The 12,082-nt window shown below is 43.3% G+C and overlaps 1 protein-coding gene across 4 annotated transcripts in view; it reads left to right on the top strand.

Annotated features, from left to right (window-relative positions):
* The window catches only part of NEK10 (NIMA related kinase 10), a 108,264-nt gene that overhangs the window by 56,195 nt on the left and 39,987 nt on the right, over positions 1-12,082 (top strand). For all 4 annotated transcript variants that reach the window (XM_079947180.1, XM_079947178.1, XM_079947179.1 and 1 more), the window contains exons 24-26: positions 4,872-5,001; positions 5,851-5,921; positions 10,828-11,041. In XM_079947180.1, coding sequence (XP_079803306.1) covers positions 4,872-5,001; positions 5,851-5,921; positions 10,828-11,041 — 415 coding nt within the window. The remainder of the gene's footprint in view (positions 1-4,871; positions 5,002-5,850; positions 5,922-10,827; positions 11,042-12,082) is intronic.

Genomic DNA, 12,082 nt, shown 5'->3' with positions numbered 1-12,082 from the left:
TATTTACACAAGCTAATCCTGTACCGTTGAGCATCCCTTGTAAGACAGTCTGAAAACAAGTTACATACTATCAGTTAGCTTATCAGGAATATAGGGGGGAAGAAACCTGTCTCCACAGGCTTATTAAAATGAAACTTATGCAAATATTGTAATAAAATATTAACAGAATAAAATTGGAAAGGCTTAAGCCTAAAGAATGATGGTTTCCATGAAAACAAATCAGTAAAAATAGCATTATGACATAGCTTTCCAAGGATATCAACTTATTTTCTATCTTTCTGTAATTTGTACTACATATATACATTCTTCTGTATTTCCAAGTCATTTTCATAAACGTGGATCCCATAACAAAATACTTGGAAGATTAAATTATCTTCTGTGCTGCTGTAAATGTTTTGTTCAACTGCCAAACTCATTTTAAGATTGAGTTTAGCATTCAAGAAGATTTGTTATTAAATAAAAAAATACAATTTCTGCGTAAGAGGAGCAGATGCGGAATCCTTTCAGAGAAAACACAGAGCACGGCTCAGTCTGTTTAGAGAAAATGAAAAGAATAAAATTGAAAAATGTCCAACTAATCTGGCTTTGTTCTTGCTGTAACTATTTGTTTAGCAAAGGATATGCTAATCTATCTTCACCAGAATACTAGTGAAGTGGGAATCTTCCTGCTTGAATACAAGGTGCTGGGCTGAAAGCTTAAAAGCAAATATTGCAATTACCTGAATATAGCGTTTGTAAAATCCAATTGACTTAAATATCCAACACCTAATTCATATGTTAATCACATGCTTCTTGGCTAAAGCCATTTTACTGTAGTGCAGAATTCTATTACTAAATTCAGTCCACCATGCAGATCCCACTCTGCAAGACTACCATGTTTCCCTTTATTTCTATCCCTTCCTCACAAGTTTCAGTTATTGCTGCAGTGGTGTACTGTGTGTGTGTGGGGGGGGGGGGGCGGCACCACAGGAGCGGTTGTCCAGGGTTGAAAATTTTGACACCTGATGCTGCCTCAAAACAGCCACACACTTCCATCGTTGGGCTGCGTTGAAAACGGCTTCTCCATGTGAACCAGGAAGTGACCTCTCCAGACAATGGAACGACTCTTCTTTTCTTATCTCTGCGACTGCAATCTCCTGAGTGATGCAGATGCCTCAGGCCAGTGGCTTTCAACCAGTGTGCCATGGCACACTGAGGTGCCTTGAATGATGGTCAGGGGTGCTGCAGGCAACACTGGCCTCTGTCCCTGTTTCCTGCCCTCCCTCCTCTGATGCCCTCTTGTGTCTCTGCCTCCCAAAGGCTTGCACAGATGTTTGTTGCAGCAGCCCTGGCTACAAGATGTCCAGGTTAATGGCGCCTCTGGGGCTGGCCAGGGGGTGCTGGTTGCCAGGAGCTGAAGCGGCCTTGGAGCAAGCAAGCAAGCAAGCAAGCAAGCCCAGCCTGCCAGCCCTTGTAGTTGGGAATGGACAGAAGTCCCAGGCCGCTGTGGGGCAGTGTGAGGTGGCACCTCTCTTTGGGAAGGAGACGGGGGGCAGCTCAGAGATCAGGGGCAGCAGCAGCTCCCAAGGAAAGGAGGCTGATGGGAACACTCCACAAGGGAGCGTGCTCAAAAAAGGGTGAGAGGCTGCCAGTTCTGCAGGCAAGGCGTGACATAACGGCTCCAGAGTCCCACAGGGGTGCTGCAGAAAGAATGTAGTTGGTCAAGGGAGCCATGAACTCAAAAAAGTTGAAGGCCTCTGCCTTAAGCAGTTGAATGCACATGTGTACTCCATCCATTTCTCTCCCACCCCCTCTCTGCACGGCCCAAGGCACTGGCAACCCGTGCTATGCCACTGGTTAAACGCTAGATTTTATTTTTCAAAGGAAGGAGGGACTGACGTTATTGTGTGTCTGTTCCAGTACCTCTCGGGACACCATGCTCAGCTCAGTTTCCAGAAGAATTTTTGGAGACCTGAACATTTTTTCACTGTTAAATATCTTTCTTAGTTGGTCGCTTCCTGCTCCCCCCTCGGCTTGTTTTTGTAAGGGTACATTTCATATAACTTCACTGCCATATGTTCCTTATGGAAAACAAAGCCAGCTGTATCTCTCCAGTTTGCCAAGCACAGTTCATAGCAGTACCATCCTTAATTAGCTTGCTTCCCTGAACCTTTTGTATGGGTGGGGGAGGAGAAGGAGAAGGGAGGGGGAAAAAAAACCCTTAGAATTTGTGAGACAGGCACATGACAGGCATCAATGAGAACTTTGTCAATTTTCAAACTGTTTTTTAAACGGAGAATGAAGTAGATGAAATGTGAATTATGTGAATAATTCTGATAAAAAAGATTTTAGGGAGGAGGGATGAACATAAATCATGCATTATTTGATTTAAAAGGGTTTGGTTGGTGGAAAACAATGACTGATTTAAGGCTTCGGTTGACTAAATTACATTAGCTTGGCCAGAGATGGGAGGGGGAGGAAAAAATAATTGATTTGCATTTGTGATATTGACTGGAAAAAATAAATACAGAAGTGGAATGCATCTGAAGATCATCAGTTCCAACCTCTTGCAGGAAGTTAAGGTAGTATTTCCTGCAAATAGGAATAAAGACCTCTTAAAGGTAAAGGGATCCCTGACCGATAGGTCCAGTCACGGATGACTCTGGGGCTGCAGCGCTCATCTCACTTTATTGGCCGAGGAAGCCGGCGTACAGCTTCTGGGTCATGTGGCCAGCATGACTAAGCTGCTTCTGGCGAACCGGAGCAGTGCACGGAAACGCTGTTTACCTTCCCGTCGGAGCAGTACCTATTTATCTACTTGCACTGGCATGCTTTCGAACTGCTAGGTTGGCAGGACCTCTGAATGGGTAAATTTGGACTTGGGTAGGGGGGGCCACTAGGGGCGCATCGGAAGATGGCTGACAATAACATCTCTCCGACCCACAGGGGGTAATTAGGAGGCTGTGATGGGAGTAAATAGCCTCCCTACCCCCCCAGGATTGTGGGGGGCGGGGGGCTGCCCGTGCCTGCTGTGCCCTATACCACCCCCAAATTTGAGGGGATGGGGGCACTAGGCAGAATGCCCCCCTGTGGATTTCGGCGCTCCTGGACGCCGTCTCTGATCCGCGCCGCTAGCTGCAAGAACTTCAAAAGGAACAATTAGGAAGAAGCGAATGCACATATTTCAAGGAAGGAGGGGGAGTAAAGACTGCTAACTGAAGAGTTCTCTGATAAACAAGAAGAGTCGGAGGAACAAGAATCAATCATGAAGACAGCTAAGACTCGGTATGGCAAAGGGACTGATGGGGGAGGGGGGAAAAAACCTTTCTTACTTTCCTCTATGTAATAAAACAAGAACCACCCCCCTCACAAGTCAGAAATGCCGCTTTAATGACTTAAGCTGTGGATTTACGTCTGTGTGGAGATAATTTTTATAACCAAAGCATGTTTTAAGAAGAGCGTGGAAAGTTTAAGAGCTCTGGAATGACGCAGTTAAAAATACTGTCGCCATATTGGTAAGCTCTGTCGGAGGACTTGAGTCTGGGAGGAGGAAAAGAGCTGTTTTTATACTGTGTGTGAGACTCCTCAGTGGGACTCAAAAACGACAGATCCTGAGATTAATGATGGAAAGAGCGATGTTATTTATGAAAGTGATGATATATGGAAACCATCACAATATGAGGATTGGTCGAACGGAAAAATCCACACAGGATATAGTTGGTGTTTATCTGCTTAAGGAGATTATCAGAAGAGATCATAAAGAAAAATAAAAAATGTACGAATAAGATGAGATGTGGAAACAGCAAGATAAGACTGGATAGAATTATGAACTTTATTTGGACTGATTTGGATATGAACGCAGTAGCAAGAAGATGATCGGAATCCCCCTTCGAAACTTGAAATATGGGTCCTCTCAACAAAAATTTAAAATTCAGCTTTGTAATTCGGAATTTATGTGATTTGATTTGATTTGATTTGATTGGTCGGTTAATAAAAATTATTTATAAAAAAAAATTGGACTTGGGTAATGTCAGGGAACTGACCTCAGAGCGAGAGGCGGAGGCAGGGCTCCAGAGTGATGCCGGAGAGGGGACCAGCAGGGGGGAAGGAATTCAGCGCAACACCAATAGAGAAGAGAGGGAGATAGAGGAATTGGTGACAGGGCTCCAAGACCCTTCACCCGAAACTAGTGGAGAGAGCGCTGGCACGCCCCTGCCTTCCCCTTACTTGCGCAGACGCGTTCCGCGCCGGGAACATAGGAGGAGACTTGGCGTCAAACAGCTTTTATGCTGGAAGAGGTTCAAGAAACGCCCACTGACGGATTCTGCAAGTGACTAACAGGTCATGGAGGGAGAGCTCTCACCCTAAGCATGGTTGAGCAAGCAATCTAACTAAACCGAAGGCAATTTACGCACAAGTAACCCCCTCACAACCATTACAGGTAATTAGTCTCCTGGAAGTTATTTAATCCTATGTCCATGGTATAGATTTGCTGAGAGAGTAGTAAAGTGGGCAGACTAGAGGAAGGATTAGTGGGGTGGATCATGGTTATTTCTTACACATGTAAGGAAATTGTAGCACAGTCCAATTTATTTAATATTGCAATACCATCTGGATGATTAAAAAAATAGGGATTTGGGAGGGCATTGCATCTGTTTAGGCAGATATGAACATGTAAGCGCACAGCCTCAGATGCAGTTATCACGTTTTGTGTTGTAAGCATTCGTAAACATTCTGATGTGCGAACGATACCTTCTGCAAACTCTGAATTGTTTCGTATTTTCCCTAAAGATGCATTTGTGTGGCAGGTAGTAGCCTCTTCCCTGAAAATATTACTGTGACCTGTTCTATCTCCGTTATGGATTTTTTGAATTTTGCTTTTATTTGCCTAGCCCTGAAGTTGTGAAGAGCGAGCCATATGGCGAGAAGGCTGATGTCTGGGCTGCAGGATGCGTCCTTTACCAGATGGCAACTCTCAACCCTCCATTTTACAGCACCAACATGCTCTCCTTAGCAACTAAAGTATGCAGGTTTGCTAGTTGAAGCCATTTACCTTTGCGTGTTCATGCACTTTTATGAATGCCCCTTCCTTCCTCCTTTTGAAATAAAAATGTTCTTTATGCAGCGGTACCAGAGAAGCAGTTCTGATGGTTGCTGTATTGGTATAGACTAGGGAATGAGCCTAACTCCCAGTGTTGGATTAAGGTTATGAAGGATCTTCCTGCTTCCCTGCCCTGACTCTGACACATTATATTCACAAATGGGTATTATTATGTCTTTCTTGTCTTCCCACATCCATCTCCTTAAATTAAGACACACTTCACATCAAGCAATCACATCAGTTACTATTATTACTGAACTTTATAACGTGTTCACTTTTTTTTTTGGTATTTGCAATCCCTCACAGTCTAGACTAGCAAAAAGACTCTGCAAATTTCAGGGGCTTCAAAATCAAGCAAGTTCTTAATAAGTTTCTATAAAGAATAAATTTTACTGACAATCAAAGATAGTAGAGAAATTTGTGGGTTTCAGTCATGAAATTCCTGATTGACCAGATTTGATTTATTAGTTGTCCCTCTTTTCTGCCTGTGGACATACAAATTGGCTTAACAGCTTAAAAATATATGATTAAAGGCAGGATCATCATTAGTTTGTGGTGAGTTTTGGATGAACTTTCTGCATGGAAATTGCTTTGTATATTTTTGAGTGTGATACATGCATATGAGTCAAATTCATTTTATATATGTGCCACAAGGGCATTGTGAAGATAGGTTGATTGTGTGCCATGTTGTTAAAGGGGCAGATTGAAACCTAGTTTATCCATAGCATATTTTTCTCCTGTTGTCAGCAAAGTATTCATTTATTTTGCAGATAGTTGAATCTGCCTATGAGCCAGTCCCAGAGGGTGCCTATTCTGAAAAGGTTTCAGCGGTCATTAAAAAGTAAGTGTCTTGTGGAAAGGGTCCTTTTGCTCAAAGTGTAAAGAGGATATGTGGCTACAGAGCTAATAGCACAATTTAAAAATGTGAGAAGCCACTGAAAATATTGCCAGTCGAAGTAGGTGAGTGGGTGGGGTGGAATTGCGTAATGCCTTGAACCTGTAATTCCTTGTGAAGTTTCTGAATGTACAAAGCAACAAAACGCCAGTTTAGATAGGTGTTGAATAGTGGAAAAGATGGACGAAAGACACAGCTCTGTTGGATTCACAGCTCTTTATTGCAGCAGTTAGAACTGCTCCTGGAATCAGACTGACTGCAACCTAGCTAGCTGCTTTATATAATACTAAGTAACTTGAAACAGTAACAACTCACAACTAGCTAACCAATCAGGAGCGACAGTTTTCAATCCTTCATTTACATACTGGTGGCCCTGAGTGAGAACTGCCACTAATCTTAATACATAACAATAGGAATAAAGCTTGTTGTGCACAGTGGAACACAGAGCTATGTATTGTTGGCTACATGTCTGGTACCCCCTGACATTAACTTCTCCAGTAACAGGTGGTGAGTATAGACTGGATTGCAGTCAAAGCAGAAGTCCTGAGAAGCTAGAGGGGAGGGATCAACGTGCTTAAGGAAACCCCAAGTTTTGTACAAGTAGGATTTTTAAAAAAATCAAAAACCACTGGAAAATAAAAATGGAAAATTTGGTGGGATGTCCTGCTTGGAGGGAATGAATGACTGACTCTAACTCTAAACAGAAACATTCCAGTTAGGAGGGCGGAAGAGACGCTGCAATATTTTGTTATTCTTTATTTGTCTATAAGATAAATCTCATGCTGTAATTTGGCTGGTGTTTATGCTGCCCCAGGACCGAGTCTTCCATCATACTCGCTAAAATTGAATAGAATACATGATGTTGTTGTTGTTTTTTAGTCGTGTCCGACTCTTTGTGACCCCATGGACCAGAGCACGCCAGCCACTCCTGTCTTCCACTGCCTCCTGCAGTTTGGTCAAACTCATGTTGGTAGCTTCGAGAACACTGTCCAACCATCTCGTTCTCTGTCGTCCCCTTCTCCTTGTGCCCTCCATCTTTCCCAACATCAGGGAGTCTTCTCTTCTCATGAGGTGGCCAAAGTATTGGAGCCTCAGCTTCACGATCTGTCCTTCCAGTGAGCACTCAGGGCTGATTTCCTTAAGAATGGAGAGGTTTGATCTTCTTGCAGTCCATGGGACTCTCAAGAGTCTCCTCCAGCACCATAATTCAAAAGCATCAATTCTTCGGCGATCAGCCTTCTTTATGGTCCAGCTCTCACTTCCATGCATCACTACTGGGAAAACCATAGCTTTAACTAAACTGACCTTTGTCGGCAAGGTGATGTCTCTGCTAAATACATGATAAAGCTATTTTTTGCCATCTCACCCCTTGCTTTTTCCTGTAAGACCAATTGCAGTCGTTAACAGTCGTCAACAGGTGTACCACACCTATCAGCCAATCACCCATTCCCACCAGCCTTCTGAGTAATACCTCTCCCCACACTCTCACTATATATAAGAGTCTGGTGACTTCTATTTCAGTGTATCTGAAGAAGTGTGCATGCACACAAAAGCTCATGCCAATGACAGACTTAATTGGTCTCTAAGGTGCTACTGGAAGGAATTTTTTTATTTGGTTTTGAATAGAAGGCAATTCTTTGGTATATCAGGTACATTCCTTCTGCTCCTGCACCACTGTTATTACCATTGTTGTTGAGAAAACTCCAGGCCAGCCTTGCTGTGACTCTGAAGATGCAGGAATGCATGTTTGATTATTATTTTCCTCTCTTTTGGTAAAAAGCAGCTGTGTGGCCCCTAATTTGGATTAGGACTCCCGCCCCCATCTGTTTTTCCATGGAGGAAAGAAAACAACGCATTTCTCGACGCATTTCAGATAGGTCTTTTTCAAGGGAATCCTATCATATTTACTCTGTCATGAAAACTGCTTAAAAATCACCTTAAGTATATGGGTGCCTGTATACTTCTCTAGGGGGCAGGGGTACCTTTACCTTTACTTATGCTTCTCTATCAGTGCCTGGCGTTCTCTGGTCCATGGAGTCATGAAGAGTCGGACACGACTAAACAACAACAACAACGCTTCTCTGTTGATACCTAGGGGGCAGCTTGAATTAAGTCTGTGATGCTCTCTCCTTTGCTGTCACCCATCCAAAGCAAGGGTCCTTCCAGCTGTTTTATTGAAATAAATGCATAAATTTAAAAAAATGGAGAAGCATTCCTGCATCTCTGATGGCATGTCTTGTTTTCCCCCCAGGGTGTAGACTTCATGCACAGTTGAACTGCACCCAGTATACAGAGAAGCATAAAATTCATACCATATAGTGTGGAGCCCAGGTGTGCTCAGGGAAATTTTGGGGGGTGGGCATGGTGGAACTAGCTAATTGGAATTGCTTTCCATGAATGCACGTTGATTATCATCAGTACAAATCTCCAAATTATGATTACAAAAAAAGTTCATAACATAATGATATACAAAGAAGAAAAATACGCTTTCTGATGTTTTTGTGTGATTTCTGTTCACCTTCCGCTGAGCGATTACCCAGCTTCTGTTTAAAACTGAACCTTCAAGGGAAGAATTCTGTCAGATATGTTCCTTACATGCTGGGTTAAGTCCTGCTGGATTAGACCGAAGGCCAATTGGTGCAGCACCTTGCTTCCTAGTGTAACCAAACATATGGTATTTCCTGTCCAAATGTATTGCCTGCCCACAAGCAGGAAATACAGAAATAACCTCTCTTTTGCTGTTTTGCCCCAGAAACTAGTATTCAGAGTCATGGTGCCTCCAATCATGGAGATAGTATATGTCCTTCATGACTAGGAGTCACTGAGAGCTTTATTCTCCATTAATTTGTATAATATAATAATGTAAATTAAATCAGCCCCTGGCTATTCCAGTGTGCATCCTGATTCTCTTGATGGTCCTGAATGGTAATTTTTTCTAAATGGAATTCAGCATCTTGATCACAGTGGGGAACATTCCTAAGTGTAAATGATGTCAATCTAAGTATGGCTTCAGAGCTGGACCTCTGACTACTCACCCTGAATCTCCCACGCCTCACATCCCGGTTCCCTGATAGCTTGATGCATCTTACCTCACTTCCCCAGCCTGTCCCCTGGCCGCTACAGACTCCCTGCTTCATTGGACTAACATGAAGAATTACTTATATCGATAATTAGTTTTGTCTCAAGAACCGTTGAGACCATATAACACCAGTCTTGAAAGACCTACATTGGCTCCCGGTACATTTCCGAGCACAATTCAAAGTGTTGGTGCTGACCTTTAAAGCCCTAAACAGCCTCAGCCCAGAAGGAACGTCTCCAACCCCATCGGTCTGCCCAGACACTGAGGTCCAGGGCCTTTTGGCGGTTCCCTCACTGTGAGAAGTGAGGTTACAGGGAACCAGGCAGAGGGCCTTCTTGGTAGTGGTACCCATCCTGTGGAACACCCTCCCATCAGATGTCAAGGAAATAAACAACTATCTGACTGCAGTCCTGTTTAGGGAAGTTTTTAATGTTTGATGTTTTATCGTATTTTTATCCTGTTGTGAGCTGCCCAGAGTGGCTGGGGAAAGCCGGCTGGATGGGCGGGGTATAAATATATTATTATTATTATTATTATTATTATTATTATTATTATTGGGACTTGAGGGACGTGGGTGGTGCTGTGGTCTAAACCACTGAGCCTCTTGGGCTTGCTGATCGGAAGGTCGGCGGTTCGAATCCCCGTGATGGAGTGAGCTCCCGTTGCTCTGTCCCAGCTTCTGCCAACCTAGCAGTTTGAAAGCACGCCAGTAGATACCGTTGGGTTGGAAAGGTAAATGGCATTTCCATGCACTCTGGCTTATGTCACATTGTTCTAGAAGTGATTTAGTCATGCTGGCCCCATGACTTGGAAAGCTGTCTGTGGACAAACGCTGGCTCCCTTGGCCTGAAAGCGAGATGAACGCCGCAACCCCATGGTCACCTTTGACTGGACTTAACCGTCCAGGGGTCCTTTACCTTTAGCTATTGGCACTTGATCGAACTTTGGCTGCTGGCACAAGCAAAGGACCTGATCTTTTCCATACTGCATTTTTGCTCTTATCTACCTATATGAGCAAGGTTCTCCTGTCTGCCTTTGGCAGAGTTGCTCTGATGTTACAAGGGGGATTTTGTTATAATGGGAAAAGGGGCCTAAGAAAGAAGCAACAGAAGTTCACAGTAATGAGGGGAAGAGTTGGATGGAAGGTGAGCAAGTATGAAAGAGGAAGGAAATCTGATACAAGCAGAGAGGGTCACATGACTGGGAGTTAGCGAGAAGAGGTCTAAAGTTCACATACTTATTTAAACAGAGCACAGGCCGTAGTATCTGCAGTGATCTTAAGTGGTGGTATTAAAAGAAGCATGTAATCAGCTGATTCCATTAATATTTACTTACTTGGTGTGACAGTGTAATTTGCTAGCTAGAGATGCCATTTGGGTTATCACAATAATCACTTTGCTGACAATTGACATCATTCTAACGTAATAAATAAACAGATAGCAACACAGAAGAAGAGAGGAATGAGCTTTAAAAGTGCAAAAATGGAAACATGATAGTGGATTTAATTATGAGAGATCATTTTAAAATGAGCCTGGTGATTATTTTTATGGGCATTCCTAAAATGAAAATTATTCCTGCATTCACAGCACAAAAAGAAATCTGTACAAAACAAAGAAATAAGCAACATCCTTAAGAGCTTTACAGCGGCGAATAAACAAAATGTTTATTTAGATTTTTTTTTTTAAAAAACCACAGAATGCAGAATGCATATGCACAGGTGACCAAGTCACCATCATAGATTGTTTAAATAATGGATTCCCCCCACCCCAATAGGTGCTTGACCCCGGATGCAGAGAGTCGCCCTGACATTGTTGAGGTCAGTTCCTTGATACCAAATGTGATGATGAAGTATTTAGATGGCTTATCAACCTCCCAGCTTGTCTTGGAGAGGAAATTGGAACGCGAGAGGAGGCGGACCCAGAGATATTTCATGGAGGCCAATCGAAATGCAGTCACATGTCACCACCAGCTTGCTGTATTATCTCAGGTAAGCAAATGCCTTCAATTACATTGTCACATATAATAGAGCGTTATCTGAATGCAAGGGACCGTTGGACCAATCTGCCCAACTGGACGTGCAGAAATACTGTGTATGTAGGAATGCATTAATGTGGTGCTATGGGTTAAACCACAGAGCCTAGGACTTGCCGATCAGAAGGTTGGTGGTTCAAATCCTCGTGACGGGGTGAGCTCCCGTTGCTCGGTCCCAGCTCCTGCCAACCTAGCCGTTCAAAAGCACATCAAAGTGCAAGTAGATAAATAGGTACTGCTCCGGCGGAAAGGTAAACGGTGTTTTCGTGCGCTGCTCTGGCCCCATGACCCAGAAGCTGTATGCTGGCTCCCTCGGCCAATAAAGCGAGATGAGTGCCGCAACCCCAGAGTTGGCCACGACTGGACCTAATGGTCAGGGGTCCCTTTACCTTTACCTAGGAGTGCATTGGCCCGCTCTCATGCTTGTCACTGGTGTGTCGTATAATGTTATTAGGCTTCCAAGCATACATCCATATATCTAATATGGCTAACTGGCTCTCCAAGCCTGAAGAGAGGAAACACCATGTGTGCAGCCACCAAAGTGTTCCCCTCTATTTAACATTGCTCGGGACTGTGAAAGCTTCATTTGCAACTCTAGTTCTCTCTATTAGTGGGGAGTGTCATTGGCTTAGAACACACAAAGAGCAAATGTTCCTCTACTTAGTGCTGAGGCTATTTCTGTGAAAATCCAACAAAAGGAGCTAAAGAAGCATCAGATCAGAAGCAATCTGCTAATGCACAATCATATTTGAAATCAATCAAAAAACAACTTAACCTCTCTAAATCAGGTGCTTTTACGCAGCAAGATTATCTGCTGAATTAATTCGCTTACAGATTAAAGTCAGTAATCAAGATCATATAGCGTATCTGAAACATGTTTTGAGCCGGCCATTTTTGCATACAATTATATGCTAGCAGAGTTTCTAATGGTTCTTAAAAGAAACTGAGGGAAATTTATTGTGTTGCTTGAACACTGTATCCAGGTTGTACCTCTGGA

The sequence above is a fragment of the Podarcis cretensis genome (genome assembly GCF_951804945.1).
Source record: "Podarcis cretensis genome assembly, chromosome: 12".
NCBI lineage: Eukaryota > Metazoa > Chordata > Lepidosauria > Squamata > Lacertidae > Podarcis > Podarcis cretensis.
This window is presented reverse-complemented; position numbering and strand designations above follow the sequence as displayed.